This window comes from Rhamphochromis sp. 'chilingali' (assembly GCF_963969265.1).
Source record: "Rhamphochromis sp. 'chilingali' genome assembly, chromosome: 1".
NCBI lineage: Eukaryota > Metazoa > Chordata > Actinopteri > Cichliformes > Cichlidae > Rhamphochromis > Rhamphochromis sp. 'chilingali'.
The window spans coordinates 64579177-64598219 of NC_137929.1; the positions used below are offsets into that span (position 1 = coordinate 64579177).

Genomic DNA, 19043 nt, shown 5'->3' on the forward strand with positions numbered 1-19043 from the left:
TGGAGGTGGAACAGAGACCGGAAAGACAGTTGTTGACCCAAACTTTCAGAGCCCTGTTGGTCAAAAAGTCCAATATCCACAGGATCAGCTGATCATCCAGGTGAAATTGGGAGGAAAGTTTAGTGGCCAGGATCTGAGGCTGCAGAGTGATGAATGGTGATGAGAAATCAGCAAACAGAAGTCTGGCCGAGGAGTCAGGGAGCTTAATTTGTTTGTGGATGGAGTCCAACATGAAGATTTTTGCATCATCAACAACTCTGCGTGCACGGTAAGCAAACTGGAGTGGGTCCATCACGGGGTCTTACGATGAGCTGTTTTATGATCTTCTCCATGGCCTTTATCACCAGGGAGGTGAGGGCCAGAGGACGAAGATCATTCAGAGACTTTGGGTTGTTTCTTCTGGGGATGGGGATGACTGTGGAGTGTTTCCACAGCTGGGGGACGGTGTGACTATCAATTGAGTGTTGAAATGGAGTCTGGAACACACTTCCTAGTTGCCCTGCGCAGTGCCTCAGAACTCGACTGCTGATGTTGTCAGCTCCTCTCCCTGGCCCTCCTGAGGGCTCTCAATAGGTCCTCATTCCTGAAGGTGACTGCAGAGCTGCCAGCTTTGAGTGAGGATCTGGAATCTTCAAGCTGGAATCTTCAAGCTGGGCCATGTTGTCCATCTCAAACCATAATGAAAACATTATTACAACTGAAATAGGAAAAAACATTAGAGGAAACAAAAAAATCTGAGGTTGGCAACACTTCCTGGTAGGTTTCATGTTTTATAGTGTTTTATTAATATGTACTAGTTATATAATTTCATTGTGCAAAACATTTTTGTCACAAAACAAAAACTTTGTAGTTATTTTTTGTAATGTAGCAGAGTGAAGATGTTAAAAAAAAACTCTAGCTAGCCATGTTTTTTAACTAGCAAACATTCCTCAGAAATATGAATCTGTGATAGTTTCACAATGGCTGCTGAATGATATGAACTGAATAGCCCCCTAATAAACTGCCCTGAATCATAAAGACAAATGACAAGGTCAGACTTCCCCACTTCTTGCTACTCACACCCATGTTGTCTGTTCCTAAAAACACATCTGACCTCATTTGCTTTTAGGTTTGTACCTGCTTTAACAGCTTGATTTCCCTACTGATTTGCATGTTCTTGAAGTAGATTCACCTTTGTGTAACCTTGCTTGTGTTTCTTTGGCCCAGAGGCGCGTCATTTCCAGAGATATTTTTCTTTTAGACAAGCACAGGTATGGACACATCACCAAAAATACCACTATATGTATTTTTGGAGCAGCACCACTTCCACTACACTACATGTAGTTGTTTTATTGTCAATAAAACTCTGAAACATGAGCATTATAAAATTTATTGGTCAATATATCATAGAAACACGTTAAATGAAAGTTTAAAGTTTACTTTGGTGTGAAAACATTTGACGGCATAAAAATCCTGTTGGCACCAGTGTTGGGCAACTTACTTTAAAGAAGTAATTAATTATAGTTACTAGTTACTTCTTCAAAAAAGTAACTGAGTTACAATATTCTAAAAGTAATTAATTACTTGAAAAGTAACTATTGAGTTACTTTAAAAAAAAAAACTTTTAACCTTCTGGGGTCCAGGGTATTATTGTCCATTTTAACTACTTTTGATTTTCCCTCCACATTTCACCTTTAAACTATTTACTTTGCCTTGTTTGGTGTCATTCTTTTCAGCACAACCTCACGTGTCTGAATTTACAGTTATGTTTTCATGTTGACATACAGTATTAACACAATTGATCTAAAATCAGACAAAAACTGTAACAACCACAAACATGTTTAATGATCATATTTCACAACTTTAAATGCAAATATAAATTGTCAATTTTAAAATCCTATGCACAAGTTTGCAAACAACAAAGTTATTTGCATCCATTTACCTTTTACCTTAATTTTTTTAATAACCATTTCAAACTATTTACAGATCAGCTGTTCTTCAATAAGATGCCACAAATTATTTGTGCCACTCCAAAAACATAATTTCTGTCCACTATAAAGGAAACATCACAGCCTGATACCTGCAGGTCTGACAGCAGCAGGTGTATCACTCCTGTTTCTACCTGGAGACAGCAGTCGCCTCATTGTTCTGACACAACACAAAACTATCCACAACACTAAACACTAACTACACAAGACAACACATTAACTACAGACTCCAAACACGCTAAACGTCACAAATCTCTCACACCTCAAAACTCGCTCTCTCTCTTTCGGCTGTCTCTCTCTCTCTCTCTCCCTCCCTCTCTCCCTTTTTTGCTCATAAGCAGAGAGTGCTCGCTGCGCTGTCCTTAGACAGTAAACGTGACGAAACTATTGAGGAAAAAAAGCCGTGTATATATTTTTTATCATGACTCTGGTTTTACGTGGCCTATCAACACAGTTTACAAACTGGTATATATCACCTTTACTTTGTCTTTAAGTGGTCATGTGATTGTCTTACCACGACTCCTTTATTCTTCCTCAGTCAAACATCATCACTCATGCGATTGTTTTGTACATAAAACAATCTAATAGGAAAATAAGGATACTAAGGATATTGATTTCATGACATTACCGTCCGCGGGAGCGCGCAGCTGCTTAAAGCTGTATCGTCTAGATTACTTACATAGTCAGCTACTTCCGTGCAACTGATATAAGATGCGGTAAGCTGAGCACAGCTTCAACCGTCTGTTTGTTGAAAAATAGTAACGAACGGCGTTTCCTTGTTAGTAACTCTAATGCCGTTGTAAGGATAGGAATAGTAATTAGTTAGATTACTCGTTACTGAAAAAAGTAACGCCATTACTAACACCGTTACTTGTAACGCCATTATTCCCATCACTGCTCGACATAGAGTTTTCAGTGGGAGAAAGGATGCTGAATGGAGGATAGGAACAAGTGGATGAGAAATGTGTCTGACAGCCAACTGACTCAAACAGTGACAAACATACGTGCAAAAGGGTTGAACTTTCCTGTGGCGCTGATACTAATCCCACTAGTGGAACTGATCACAGCAAAACAGAAACAGCCCACGTAATCCAACATCAACACGAAGGATAGGAATGCACTCACAACACTTAGTATTGACAACAACAACATTATCATCCTTGCGGCAGACAAGGGTATGTTGCTAAACCAGAAAGACTGAAGCAGTTAGAACAAGACAATGCTATTGACTGGACCTCGTACCACAGTCTATACCCAGAGAAATCTACACCAAGTCTGTAGGGTTTACCAAAGATATATTAACAGGGTGCAACTTAAAGACCAATTGCCTGTATGATCAACACAGTGACCTATAACGTCTCTAGGTTTCTGGCTTTGATCCTCAACCATTTGTAGACAGTTTTGTAGACACATCCAGATCACTTTGGATTTTGTTGAAAAGGTGAAAGATGTCATTATGGAGGCAGATGAAACAATGGTCTTGTACAATGTTACATCTGCCCTCACTTGCATCCCAGTCACGGAAGCTTTGGAGGTATTGCGTAAGAGATTACAGGATGACCCCAACCTACCTATTTTACATACAAGGGTCAATACTACAGGCAGAAACATGGGGAGAACAAACAACCTCTGGCGAAGCAGATGGCACAACACAGAAGAGCTACCTTGTCAGGCCAGGACTCTGCAGTCTATTTACACCTACAGGTCAGTTGTTACGTGTTCAGATATTGAGGGTGAGCACAAAACAACAATTGGTCCAGGAGAGTCGGTCAAACAATGATTTTTAATGAACACACGCGTGGGGAGATGAACACTGCACACCGTCAGCATCGATCTCCGCCCAATAATACACAAGCAGTTGTTTTTATAACATCAGGGTATTATTTATGACGCCCCCTCATGCGTCAAAGCAGATATAATACATGCATACGTTTCAAAACCACAAATATTCTGTTGACGACTTTTGACACATTTAAAAGGACATCTTCTCCGTCTCGAGGCCAGGTGCTTCCTATTAATCTTCTAACTCTCGCTTATTTCCTGGAACAAACTGTCCCTTATGCAGACACAATTTTGCAGTCACAAGCTTTTGCAAACTATTATTTGAACTCTTACCTAAACATGAATCTAACTACTGTTTGTGTGTGTGTGTGTGTGTGTGTGTGTGTGTGTGTGTGTGTGTGTGTGTGTGTGTGTGTGTGTGTGTGTGTGTGTGTGTGTGTGTGTGTGTGTGTGTGTCGACCTCCAACGCACTCAGCCTCACCCCACCCGTTGATGCTTCTGGCCTTTTACCAGACAGAAGCTCTCTGTGATAGGTGTAATAATCTTAACTAAGAACATGTGTAATCTATTAAATAAATGCTTTGATGAAATGATAATTAATGTAATGGTAATGATGATGGTTATGAATAGTAGCAGTAAAATATTTCCCTGATCTCCACAGTATTCATGGTTATGTGCTGGGATCAATCTCATTTACATTGTTTATGTTTATGTTTCTGCAGTATCACTAGAAGGCAAAGAATATACTGTTGTCCTTTTTTCCCTCTTTATAAAACATCTCTTGTACAACATATCCAATTTCCTTCCACATGTGCAAAAAGCCTTGCATCTCTAACTTTCTCTCCAAATTGATCAATCTGAGCTATCCTTCTGTAGAACTGAGACCCATGAAGACTTGGGATCTATGGCATTGGTCTCATCTGACTCAAAAAGCAGAAGAGACCAGCTGTGTCTGGTATGCTAACTAAATCCTGGAGGTGGTGCTGCAGTAGAAGAGATATGAGGACCAACATAAAGATGATGGTGCAGCTGGCATGAATGGTTTTGATGAGCAGGCTGACTGATGCAGTTAAAAGATAATTCAAAAGCACTAGAGAAGAATTTTTTTTAAAACCATACTAGCCCCAAAATTTCAAAAATAATTAATGATTAATCAAATCAAAAATCCATCAAAAATGTCCCTCCCCCTCCCCCCAAAACAGATCCCAGTAAATATGTTTACTTTAGATCACAGATGGATTTTCAGGTAAAGAACCTCAAATCAACTGTCACGGTTCTGGGTCAGTTTGGCCCAGTATTTTGAGTTGTTATGTTTTTGCAGGTTTAGTTTAGTTCCATGTGTCATTTTCTGTCTGTCTCTCAGTGTCGAGTCTGCATCTTTGTGTGATGGTTTCTTGTTCCTGTTTTATTGTGAAGGTCTGCGTCTCATGTGAGTGTGAGTGTATGTGTGTTCAGTTTTACCTCTGTCTCGTCTTGTTGATTACTCCCAGCTGTGTTCCCCACCTGTGTGTAATCTCCCTGTGTTTCTCTGTGTGCATTTAAGTCGCGTCTTCTGTCTTTGTAGTTGCTGGTCTGTCTGTGTTTCCACCCTGTGTCATCTGTGTGTTTCCCTGCAGTCAACCATCATCTGTTTCCGCCCGCTCATGTCCAGGTTCGTGTTCTGTAGTTAGTTTGTTCCCAGTTTAGTTTAGTTTAGTTTGTCCATTTCCTTTTTGTGTTTAATAAACCACCCTCACACCTGTACAAGTGCCTGCGTTTGGATCCTCCTTTATTTTCCACACGGCTCATCTCACTCACCGTGACGGTACGGACCAGCCAGATATGGATCCAGCGGCATTCAGCCCACCCAGGGAGCTTCAGGAGGCCGTTATCGACTCTGCTTCTAAATTAATCAACCAGTGGTTAGAGCATGAGGGAGAAGCGTCTCTTTACACTGTGGAAGCTGTTAAGGTTCAAAATTGAGGAAGGAGAGTACAAACCACCCATGGTCCAGAAGGTCTTGGTCAAACAATGATTTTAATGAACACACACGTGTGGGAAGAACACTCTGTACGTCGACAGCAAGTGATCTCCAACTTAATCAAAGCATAAACAGATATTTTATAGCATCAGGGTTTGATTTACTGACGCCCCTTCATGTGTCACAGATACATTTTATACATAGATCAGATCAACACTACAATGGCTTTTAACCCAGAAGATCATCTTCTATTTTCATGGCTGGTACTTTCCGTTCTTGTCTTAAAGTAAATTGTTCCTCTTTCTTGCCGAGACAACAAGGACGGTTCCTCTTTTACCGAGACACTTTTGCAGTTACAACCAGACATGACTAATCTCTCCTCTAAATAAATCTAACTCATGTGTGTGTATGTGTTGACCTCACATGCTCTTTCTCAATTCACCTGTTGCACTTTTGACCTTTCACTAGACCAGAAGCTCACTGAGACTATGTGTATGTCTTCTACTAAATAAATGTTTTAATCAAGAACCCCTACTAAAAGCTTAATATAAGAATATGAACATATAAAAGATATTAAAATGAACTGTTGTGTAAGCATGTACTGCAATTCCTTCTATGTTCTAGTTTTCCCTCAGCATGGATCATCTAGACACTCTCACTAGATGAAGCTTAAGACCATTAATGAACCTGAACATCAACTCAAATAAGCACAGATATGCATTGTGTATAAAATAGTCATAACGGCTTAAGGCCTTCTTAAAGCTATCTGTTACATTGTTAAAGCCTCGTCTTAGCCTGCTGCTCAAAATAACTTCCACTTCTGCAAAACTCTCCAAGCCTGTTTCCTGTCCTGTTACTTTTAGCCTTTCTGAAAGACACACACTGTTCAACCCCTGAATGCAATATAAACTCCAGATTATATTATTAATGCAATAGTAATGATGACAATTATTTAACAATAGCAGTAAAATAATTTCCCTGCTCCACAAAGCCAACCTACAACACCTTATTTCCAGTTACCCCTGGTTATTGGACTCACTGCATCCGCTCGTACAGAATTTTGTTCTTCACGAGCTTCACCTTCACCCTCCCACCGCTACCGCTCGCCCACTCGCTTCAATGGAGGACGTGCTGTCCGACCGGCCGGACAAGGAATTACCCGGTCCATCGGAGCCGTCTCCGAGATGACAGCGACGTTCGCGCCACCGGTGCGGCACCCCACAACCGGATGTAGGGACATGTAAGCAGTCGGCTGTGGTGAGTGAAAGGGACAGTTTTTATGCTGCGTCAGACTCTGTGACTGTGTTTTCTGGAGCTATTTTTTGTGTGTCTTCTGAATATAACAATAATTTTTCCGTCTCACCCATGGCCACTGCTCCAAAGACTGCCTTTGCTGAGCCCACATTCAGGGTTAATGACTGTGTTCACGCTGTTGTTTCTAAACCTGAAGTTACTGAGTCAAGCACCACGAGTTTAGGGAATGACTATGTTAGGGGAGCCTTTTCGTCCGCCTCGGTTTCTTCAGGTAAAGCAATAAACTTCCCCGAAACAGTTTTTCCTGACCATATCCACACCTTCACCACAATTCAATGTGGGGCCTGTAACACAGTTAGCAGTACAGTTAGCAGTTCAGCCAGCAGCCCAGCTGCCCTCAGTTCAGCCAACAGCCCAGCTGCCCTCAGTTCAGCCAGCAGCCCAGCTGCCCTCAGTTCAGCCAGCAGCCCAGCTGCCACCAGTTCAGCAGCCTACCCACTCGTTCATTCAGCCACCATCCTCACTGTCTCATTCTAAGCAGGGAACACACTTCACCACAACATCTGCTGGTTCTCTTAAGCTGGCCATGTCAGAGACAGTTGCTCCCTCTAGGGCCTCCCCAGAGGCTGGGTGTCAGTCACCAGCCAACTCTGGACCCCTAGAGGTCAAGACGCCAGCGCCAGCAGCCTCACCGGAGAACTCACCAGAACAGTCTCAGCTCTCAGCACCCCCTGAGAGTTCAAGTGAGTTCACCCGTCCGTCTCCGTCCTCTGCTGAGTGTATTGGGGAACACTTCCAGCCCTCTGAGGACTGCATCCCGCTGTTGCTGCCTGAGTCTAGCCACTGTGCTGCTCAGTCCCAGCCAGTGTCCACACTGGCAGAGGTCTCCGTGCCTGCTGCTTCAGTGTCTGTTTCCACTGGAGGGCCAGAGGGGCCCGTCCAGTCTCAAGCCATGTTAGCTGGTGGTTCAGGTGAACCCAGCCAGCGTCCTGCCTCGTCGGCTGGAGGGCCCGAGTCGCCCGTCCAGCCTCAAGTGTCGTCTGCTGGAGGGCCCGAGTCGCCCGTCAAGCCTCAAGCAGAGTCAGCTGGTGGGTCCGAGGAGCCCGTCCAGCCTCAAGCCAAGTCAGCTGGTGGGTCCGAGGAGCCCACCCAGCACCACTCCTCGTCTGCTTACGGTCTGGGGAAGTTTGTTAAGCCACCACCTGCTGAATCATCCCCTATGACTTCTACACTGTTGCCTGCATCCACATCACCTCCTGCAGCATCACCACTGTCAGGTTCCGCAGCCGTCCCGCTGCCGTCAGGTTCCGCAGCCGTCCCGCTGCTGCCTGGTCCAGCCTTCCAAGTGGTCAGCCTCCAGAACTGTTTGCCCGTCGCTGCCGTTGCCGTGTGCACGGTCGGCCTCCAGAACTGTTTGCCCGTCGCCGCCGTTGCTGTGTGCACGGCCGGCCTCCAGAACTGTCTTGGTCTTTGTGTTGTCGACCCCCGGGTCGACCCCTGAACTTTTCTCGGACTCTTGAGCTCTAGTTTGGTTTTGTTTTTGATCTGTTTTCCAGTGTGCTTGAATTGTTTGCTTGCGTTTTTGGACTCTTGTGCTCCTTGTTTTTTGTTTGGTTTCTGGTTTTCTGTATTTTCATGACCATTTACACTGAAAATCCTCAATGAAGGCATCAAAACTATCAACGAACATATATGGAATCATGTAGTAAACATATAAGTGTGAAATAACTCAAATAAAACATGTTTTCTATTTTAGATTCTTCAAAATAGCCACCATTTGCTTTGATTACTGCTTTGCACATTCTCTCCATGACCTTCATTATTTAGTCACCTGAAATGGTTTTCTAGCAGTCTGGAAGGAGTTCACAGAGATGCTGAGCACTTGTTGGCCCTTTTGTCTTAACTCTGCGATCCATCTCATCCCAAACCATCTCAATTGTGACTGTGGAGGCCAGGCCATCTGGCGCAGTACTCCATCATTCTCCTTCTTGGTCAAATAGCCCTTACACAACATAGAGGTGTGTTTGGCATCATTGCCCTGTTGAAAAATAAATGATGGTCCCATTCCCCTCCACAAATCATTACCTTATCATGGTGGAGGTGTTTGTATGTCCCATGGATCCCAGGGGCTATGTTGTCCGGGGGCTCCTCCTGCCTGGTAGGGTCTCCCATGTCAAATTGGTCCTGGGTGAGGGACCAGACAAGGAGTGATTCAGAAGACCTCTATGAGAAGAACACCTAGGGAACAGTTCACCTAGCCTGGGATAGGGTTACTGGGGCCCCACTCCGGAGCCAGAGCCAGAGGCCTTAGTCCATGGGGCCAGCCAGGTACAGCCCGAAAAAGGGACATGGGTCCATCTTCCTGCAGGGCTACCACCCACAGGAGGGCCTGTAGGGGTTGGGTGCATTGTGAGCTGGGTGGTGGCTAGGAGCAGAGGCCCTGGCAGACTGATCCCTGCTTATCAAGACTTGCAATTGGGACATGAATGTCACCTCTCTGGTGGGGAAGGAGCCCAAGTTAGTGCGTGAGGTTGAGAGGTACTGGCTAGATATAGTCAGGCTAACCACACCGTACGCTTGGGCTCTGGAACGAGTCTTCTGGAAAGTGGGTTGGACTCAGTCTGGAGTTGCCCCTGGTGAGTGGCGGTTGGCTGGGGTGGGTATTCTGGTATCCCTTCGGCTTGCTGCCTGTACGTTGGAGTTTCTCCCAGTGGACGAGAGGGTTTGTTCCCTGCGCCCTCAGGTTGAGGCACAGGTCCGGACTGTCGTCTGCGCTCATGCATCACAATACCCAGCCTCCTTGGAGTCCCTTGGCCGGGTGCTGGAGGGTGCTCTGCCTGGGGACTCTGTTGTCCTACTGGGCGACTTCAATGGTCATGTGGGCAACGACAGTGAGACTTGGAGGATCTTGATGGGCGGAATGGCCTCCTGGATCTGAACCCGAGCGGTGTTTTATTGTTGGACTTCTGTGCAAACCATGGTTTGGCCATAACAAACACCATGTTCGAACATAAGAGTGTCCATAAGTACATGGACACTCTAGGCCTCAGGTCGAGGATTGATTTTGTAAATGTATCACTAGACTTGCAGCCATATGTTCTGGACACTCATGTACAGAGAGGGGCTCAGCTGTCAACTGATCAGCAGTGGGGTTTTTTAGCAGGTGTTTGACCATAAAGGCCTTATTTGTGCAGTCTCCTCCTAATAGTTGATGTAGAGATTCTGAGGTGCTCTTAACTTTTGCCATTTGTGAGGCTGGTGACTCGGGTGAATTTATCCTCAGCAACAGAGGTGACTCTTGGTCTTCCTTTCCTGGGGCGTCCTAATGTAACCCAGCTTTGTCATAGAACTTGATAGTTTTTGGTCTTTGGTATAGTGAAAACAGGACTGTTGGAAAACCATTTCAGCTGACTACGTTATGAAACTCAGTGAGAGAAGACCAAGGGTTTGCAGTGCTGTCAATAAAGCAAAGGGTGGCTACATTCAGGAATCAAAAATATAAGATATATTTAGAGTTATTTATCAATTTTTGTCTTTGCTACAAAATTAATCTTGCTTCATATATTTGACCTCTCCAGTATGTGTCTACAAGTAGAAAGTAGTAAAAATAAAGATGAATAAAACCGTTGACTATTAGAGTATATAAGCAACCTGTCCATCACAACTAATCAGAACATGAAATCTGTTTTTTCTGTACAAAAAAATATGTTGATCCAGTTTAGCAGTGACGTCAAACAGGAAATAAGTCAGAGTGCAGGTTAGCAGTGTGGTCACTGTGTTTCCTGACACACGTCAGTCATGCTGGTTGCTCATGTGGTGGACATTGAGACATTCATACTCTGATATCATATGTATTTGTGTACATTATATAATCTTAATGGAGTGTTTAGATATAGGATGGTGATGGGCTGGATAACTTTGTCATATTGGTCTTAGACTTGCAACCTGACACTAATCCCTAAATTTTTTTACTGAGAGATGCAGACCCTAAATACAAGAGGAAATGAGGGCAAAGAGGAAACACCTGGCAAAAATGTAACAGAACAGGCAGGATGAAGCAAAACAGAACAGGATGCACATGAGACAGTAGACTATCAAAGTAAAAACATGAGGAACACACTGAGACACAGACTGACAAAACCTAGGAAACAAAGAGAGGAGAGAGCAAGAGATGAGAGTCCAGAAACAAAAAAACAAACCGAGTTTAAAACTCAAATAATTCAGGAGGAAGAACATTAGTCCAGAAATGAGTCTGAACTAAGGAACAGAAGTTCAAAACACAAGAAAAAATAAGCTCTGGGGCTCGACTGCAGGGCCAGCAGGGCCAGTAGTGCCAGCGATGGAGCAGGTCTAGAGGCCAACTGCAGGGCCAATGGTACAGGTGACGAAGGTATGGTAAATGGCCTGTATTTATATAGCGCTTTTACTAGTCCCTAAGGACCCCAAAGCGCTTTACATATCCAGTCATCCACCCATTCACACATACATATAGGGGACAGCCACTGGTCCCTGCTCTCCAGAGCCCACAGCTGGCAATGGAGTTGCCTAGATGGGCTCTCCCGAGGCTCCAGCAGGTGATGAAGGTGGCTGGTTGGTTTCACCTGAGCCCCTAGCTGACATAGGAGGATGCTGTATGGGCTTGCCTGAGACACAGACAAAGAAATGAGTGCAGGCACCTGCCAGAAACCAGTCACTCCCACCTTAGCAGTAGATACCGGTGCAAGAGTATAGGCTGGATCAATGCCAATCTCACCCTGGGAGTTGGTACCAGCACAGCGAATGGCTGGCACCAGCTGACCCCACCCGAAGAATAGATACAGCTGCAGGGACTAGCAAAGCCTTAGCGGGCCAGGGAACTTGAGTAGGGACCAACTGAGTCCTGACCACCCTCACCCGAGGCACTGGTATGGGTGCAGGGATATGCTGGGCCCAGGCATCCCTGGGAACAGGATCAGATGAAGATTTAGGCACAGGGGTGCCTAAAAACCGCATCTTATTAACCCTTTCACGCATAGTGGTCACTAGTTGTCCACCTAAATGGACGTGTAACAAAACTCTTTGAAAAGTACATGTTTAAAAAAAATAAGGTTCAAAAGTCTTTTTTTCATGCCTAAAGATGAATAAAAATACTGCAGAAAAAAAATCCTGCTTGAGATTGTCATAATTCATGCATGAAAGGGTTAATCAGCAGACCGTGATAATAATAATCTTAGTGAGCTCCCTGAACAGCACCACAGTCTCAGGAGCATCCATCGCAGAAATGTGGCATGAAGTTTTCGATAGATTTGATGAGTGAGTATTTTTAACAGTATCAAAAGGTGAGGAACCATAAACAGCTCTTGAGGTGTTCAGATGAGATTCACAGACAGTCTTCAGGCAGATCAACTTGGATGAATAAACACTGGTCTCAGAACAGCCAGGCAGGCAAACATTAGTAGACTCTAACTCAGTGGTTGTGGACTTTCAAACAGTCTTAAAACTAGCGGACATAAGCACACAAGAAACAGATTCAGAGTGCACCGACAGAAACTCAGTATGAGTGGTTTGTGTGGTTCATTTGCACAGGTTTGAACACAGTGATCGTACTCAGGAGCAGAGAGAAAAACAACGTACCCTTTGGAGAGGTGGTCTTATTCGAAACAAACTCCGGAGAGGATCATTCGTGGTGAGAATGTAATCCAACCATCTGAACCCATTATCGGGTTTACGTTCCAAGTTTGAGCAAAAAAAAAAAACATCCCATGATCACGTATGCTTCGTATTGTGGGATGCAAGAAGTTGCTATGTATGTACAAGGTTCTGCACATGCCAGAGTACTTCTGTTCTCCAAAGGTCCAAAACAAAGCACCACATTTTTTTTATTTTATTGCTTTTATTTTATTGCTCCTCCCCTACAGAAGAAGCCAATGAGCAGACTAAACATTCTCACATAGTTTGTAGTGACACATTTTGGTTGGATGTGCATCATAGCCATCGTTCCCCCAAGACTCTGGAACTCACCCCTCTGAATCTGAGGTCTGTGCACTCATGGATCTCTTTTTTAAAAGTGAAAACTAATGTTTTTAAACCTTGTTTTAAGGAAACGTTTTGCTTTTCTATCATTTTTATTGTGAAGCTCTTCATAAATTAATATAATAACCTGACATTCTGTTGGCTAAAGTGTTTACTTAGATGAGTGGTTTGTGTGGAATGTGCAGGTGTTTGAAATGACCTCAAAGTATTAATTGACTGAAATGCTGTTTACCACAGTGTTGGGTTTGCAACACATGTGCAGGCATTTCAAAAATATTAATAGATTGATATACTGGTAAGAAAAAGTTTTACCCAGATATATTCAATTTATTCTTTAAAAAAATGCTTCACACACACTATTAATCAGCTTTTCTTGCACTTAAAACTGCAGAAGGATAAATTAAAAAATATAATATAAATAGATAGATCTAGATTTTCAGTATTAGCATGTTGTTGGCCTGAAGAAAAACAGGAAGTACAACAACGATTGCAGGTAGCTGTGTGGTTACTGTGTGTTTACTGATCTGCTTTAAACTAGAGTGACACAGTTAGACAGACAGTACATAACAACCTAAGCTTCTGCTGCTCATTAAAAACAGCGTCAAACAAAGGTAAGTCATTTTTATTTCTATACCTGGATCCAATGATAATGAACAACATTCATGGTTTAATTAGGAGCGCAGGGTTTGTAGTTAAGCCAAAGATTCTTTATTTGTGCCCTGCGATCAATAATATGCTGCATACATGTTGTAGTTGAAGGCAACAGATGACCAGGAGGTAGAGCAGGTCGTCTAACGCTGTCACAGGCACAGCAATAAACTGAATACTGAGATGTACCCTCACTCGCTTTTGGATCAAGTGAATGCTTTTCTGATATTAAAGAATTTCAATACTCGACCCTCAGTTATGACTAGATGAAAGAAGGCAGTCCTAGTTACTTAAATAATCTGTGTGTTAACTTTAGACCTGCCAAGTTTCTAGAGTCATATACATTTAAATGATGTGATATTACTACTGCTGACACAGCAGGAGCTATTTTGATCATTCCAGGCACATAAAGGACATTTCCTGATTATAAATAACTAAGTGTTAGCAGGGCCCAAAGTAAACCAGGTCTGGTTAGACACCACGTTGCTAAGATTTGTAGAGATGAATGTGTTCCTGCCCTCTGTCAGAACAATATTGAACGTGATTAAAAAACTAGGTGAGCTTACTCACATTCAAAGAGATCATTCCCACTTTAGTCAAGGGCTTAAATCAGATTAATGAGACGTTTGATTCATTTAGAAAGACATATTACTACAGAGTGAACATTAAAGATTAAAAACCATAAAAGGGGTTTCTTTTAAAGATGAAGATGATATCTATGCACGGTTTGTTTCAAAGAGGGGGGTTTATTTTTAATCTCCAGAAACATGGCTGACCCAACAAACATAACTTCATCTTACAATCAGACCTGTGATCTGGCCGTCCCGTCAGTCAGCCCTGTCTTTATGGTTGCCTACAGTCTGGTGTTTCTGGTAAGTTTCAAAATTTAAGATTACGCTCTGTTTGAAATGTAGTTATTACTGAAGTCCTGTTCTCTCGATCCCTTCTGTGTCCTCTTAAGGTGGGTTTGTTTCTCAATGGCATCATCGTGCGGTTTTACTGTTGTGGAGCTCGGCAGCAGGCATCAAGCAGCTTGATGGTCTACCTGAAGAACCTGACAGCTGCTGACTTCCTGCTCTGCCTCTGTCTGCCACTCCGCATCACCAAGTACGCCACCAGCTCTCTCACCATTCGGAGGCTCTACTGTAGCTTTGGAACTTCTGCCTTCTTCCTCAACATGCAAGCCAGTATCCTATTCATGGGGTACATCGCTGCCAACAGGTAAGGAACTAATAATTTATCATTTATTGTAAAAGTGACGTCTGCACTGATTCGTGAGTTTGTCTACTGCCTCCTTTCTCTTCTCTCTCCAGGTATCTGAAGGTGGTCCATTCTTCAGGGCCTCACTTCCTCCAGACAGTACGAGCTGCATACATCATCTCCATGATCACCTGGGTTAGTGTCCTGGCTCCAATAATCACCTATACCATACTATTTTTCATTACTCAACAACCTCTGACCTCTGACCCTGGTTGCTGTGAAGCCCTCATTAGTGCATCAATTAGACCGATCTACAAAGTCTTCCAGGCCTCCTCTTTCATACTCTTCCTGTTGGTCCTCATATCCCTGGTCTTCTTCTACTACAGCACCTCCCGCAGGGTGTTACAGGAACAGAAGAAGCAGCTGGCCTCCCGCCACTCTGAGAAGCTTGTGAAGTCTCGCAGGAACATATTGGTGCTTGTCAGCATTTTCTGTGTTTGCTTCATCCCGTATTACTTGGTTCGGCTTCCCTTGGCATTTAAGTTGGGCGGCAGATCTGTGCGTCAGGTGTTCTACTATTTAATGGATGCAACCACAATACTGTCAGTTTTCAATGTCTGTTTGGACCCTCTTGTTTACTTTTTCCTTTGTAAGAGTGTCCGAGCTCAGGTGAATCTGAAGATTCCATCCAAGAAGACCAAGAGCCGACAACCAAACAAGGGGAGTGAGTGGAGTGAGGAGCAGCAGACAGTTGTTACAACAGCAGCAAGTCAAACCAGTGAGCTGTAAGAAAAATGTAAACAGTTTAAAATATCCAGATTTACTTGAAACCAGGCCATGGATCCCAATTCAGTCTGTGAAGGTTCTCAGTCATCCAGGTCATCATGGTCTCCCAGAAGCTTCTTCAGTTCTAGGGTCAAATGATACCAGATACTCCCAGATACTAAATCTGGACCCTAGAACTGAAGAAGCTTCTCGGATGAGAAGTGAAATGTCTTTAAGCAACTTAAAGAAGTCCAGATGCTTTTCTTTCCGAGCTCCTTTGATCCCAGTTGAGATAAATCCACTCCAATTAAAAATGTAATGTAAAAAATCTAAAATAGGAGGACAGAAAAGATAGTGTTTACAAGAGTTTGCAAGTTACAGTGTCTGATTTAAATAAACTGAACAAGTGGTCACATTCATTCCAACAATTCATATTGTTAATATGCCTGAAAAATGATTTCAACATTTTCACAAATTAAAATGATTCTTTCTGCCTCTCAGCAGTAATTTTTATATTTCAGTGCACAAATGAATAAATGTTTTCACAGCTTCTGCTTATTAAGGAAAGCTCTAACATTTCTGTGCTTTATAATGTTTCTCTCGCTGCATAACTACAGATGTCTGATTCCACAGTTTTATTCTGTCTTCATTAAAGACAAAGTTTTCATGTTGGTGTGTTCAAACCTTTGACTGTTACCTTCTCAGTTTGTGAGACACTCTCCTGCTGATGTCACACAAAAGGAAACTATAACTTTTCTCATTCAAACCAACAATAAATTATTGAATAAACCAGTAAGTTTAAAAAAACAGCTTCATCATGTTTTCCATAAATGAAATTTGATTGAAGACAATCAAATTCAAATGTACTTTATTTCAGTTTTATTTATAAAGCACTAATCACAACAGTCACCTCAGGGGCTTTATATTGTAAGGCAAACTGAAGACAGGAGAAAAGACGTGCTGTGGAAGAGAGCCAGAAATTAGTAGTTGCTAATGATTAAATGAAGAGATGTACATTCAGAACTGTTGTACTGACTCATGAATCAGCGATGTGACAGAGCTCTGCTGGAGTGTCTCAGTGGGAGCAAATCTGCATCTAAAGGCTCATGTAGCTCAAATGTATAACATAAGTCATATTTACTCGGTAAAAATTTAGGATGATTAACTTTGGGTAGGACGTGATAGAGGTGCTGATGTAAAAACAAAATTCTGTGTCAGACTGAAGGTGATGTAAAGAGATGAATCATTTAAGTGTCTCCAGCTGTGTAACTAAAGCCTTTTATTGATTATCTGAATAAACTTATTTATAATGTCTGCAGCTCTGCGCTGTGTGAAGATAAACGCCCTGAGCCAACTATTGTTGGGATTTGGTCTTTTTAAAGCACAATGTGTTCTTTATATACTCATTTTTTGACAACAGAAGGATCAGCTGTTGTTTGCTCAATAAAATAGAAGACATCCATGTGCATTACAGCAGGAACTACAACAGGAAGTGATGCAATGGACTTCACCACACATGCCTGGGCACCAAGGCCAAATTAGCACCAAGTGACTATGTAAGAGATTTGTGTGAGTGAATCACACATGTCTGCTCCTCTTGTGAGTCTCCTGATTATTCTTTTTGCTCCTCTTCCTCTTGGTTTTTTTCACATTTTGATTTCTGGATTCTTGTTTTGTGATCTTTTTAAACATGAAAACCTAAAAAAAAAAAAAAAAAACCTCTCGCTCCTATTTTGCACTGGCTGTGTTTGCACTGTGTCTGCAAGAACACAGGCTGAAATATTGTGTTCATTTATATTTGCAGGCAGTTTATCACCAAGAATGTTCAGCCAATGAACTTGGTGGCTTGGACTGTAGCAGTAGGTTCACCTCTGGTGTTTTTAGGCTTTGTATCCATATTTGATTATTATTCTATAATATATTTGATGTGCAGCAGCAGATGGAAATTAGCCAGAAGCTAAATCTGTTACAAGGCATGCTTTCTCTCAGCTGTACACAAGCAGATGGCTGTTTTTTTTTTTCTTAACATTGTGGGTATGTTTTAATATAAAGCACCTTGAGATCAAGTACCTTAAAGCTTTTGTGCTCAATATATATAGTACACTGCAAATACATTTTATTAATTTGTAATACAGCAGAAGTGTGGTGTCCAATGTTAGGAACTGCTGAAGGCTCCCCTTTTTTGAGAGTACAGCATGAAATCAGCAGAAGTAAAAGTTAAATGTTAAGTTAAGATTAAGAACCAGCAGGACTCACCTGTCTTCGATGTATGCCTCTGAAGCGATCCCCTGCCGCATCACTGTAGATCAGACAACACAGTGACGACACTGCTAACCTGCAGGCTTTCCTCTGCTTCCTGTGTGTCTTCACTGCAAACAGCGGTGACAAAATGTTTGCACAGACAACACAGACATATCATTGGTCAGAGTGAGGCTCGAGCAGTGTGTTCATCCAAAACAGAGGACTTGGAAAACGTGATCATCCAAGCATCTTCCGGTGCGTCTGTGAAGTGAAATGACGTGTTAAAACTCATCAATCTTATTAACAGTTTGCATCAGCAGCTTTTCTTTGTGAATGCTGAGGGGGAAGTACTGAAGCACACATCACACACTCAGGGAGACGTGAAAGGGGAGGGGTTTATTTTCTGAATAACCTTTTCTTTTAGCTCACAAACAGATGACACCAAATATTCCTTTCACTGAAGCAGAGCAGGAGAGACTGAGCGTGAACAGCTTGAGTCTAATATTTGCTGTAGCGCTGGATCATTAATAAAAGAGAAAACGTTTTATTCTGTTTGAAAAAATCTCTCCAAGCAGTTCAAAACCATGCAGTGCAAGTGACCTCGTTTGGGCTTTGTGGCTGTTTCATTTTAATTCAGTGTCATTTTAATCGCACAGTGGTCAGTGTGTTCACTAGAACCATCCACACTCAGCCGCCTTCTAAAGCAGGTACAGTTACAGCTTTGTGTTGTTTGAAGCGTCATCATTCCTGGACGATCAGCGCAGACAGAAAAGGGCTTCAAAGTTTATCTCATGGGTATCAGTCAGAAATATAAAAACAACTTTACTGTATTTATTCTACTTTAGCCTCCTGTAAACTCAACATGTTCTTCTAATATTATAGTTTTATCTTCCTTTGTGAGATCCGTCGCTCTGCTGCTGTTAGCCTATCCATGTTTGTTATTGATCAGATACGTGAACGCACTCTTTTAGTAAACCCTGGGTTGGTGTTTGAAGTTTATAACCAACTTAAAGTGTCCTTTTAGCATCAATGATGATGTCTGGATATGTTATTAATATTATTGTTGTTATTTTGAATCCGTTATTACATTCAGGACACAAATAATGATGATGTCAAAAGAGAGCAAGCTGTTTATTGGTTGGTTGAGAAAGTCTTCAAGATAAGACTCCAACATTACATTGAGAATCATAGGAAACGAAGCGAGACGTGGGACT

General features: G+C 42.5%; 2 protein-coding genes across 2 annotated transcripts in view; both read left to right on the forward strand.

The window, feature by feature from the left end:
* The window catches only part of LOC308411170 (P2Y purinoceptor 14-like), a 164037-nt gene that overhangs the window by 13297 nt on the left and 131697 nt on the right, over window positions 1-19043 (forward strand). The gene's annotated exons all lie outside the window — the stretch shown is intronic.
* On the forward strand, window positions 14391-15652 carry LOC308411244 (P2Y purinoceptor 14-like; the record flags this gene model as incomplete). The annotated part of the gene is made up of 3 exons (XM_080905106.1): window positions 14391-14495; window positions 14585-14844; window positions 14937-15652. The coding sequence occupies 3 exons, from the start codon at window positions 14391-14393 to the stop codon at window positions 15610-15612; spliced, it is 1041 nt and encodes a 346-aa protein (XP_080761232.1). The 3' UTR covers window positions 15613-15652.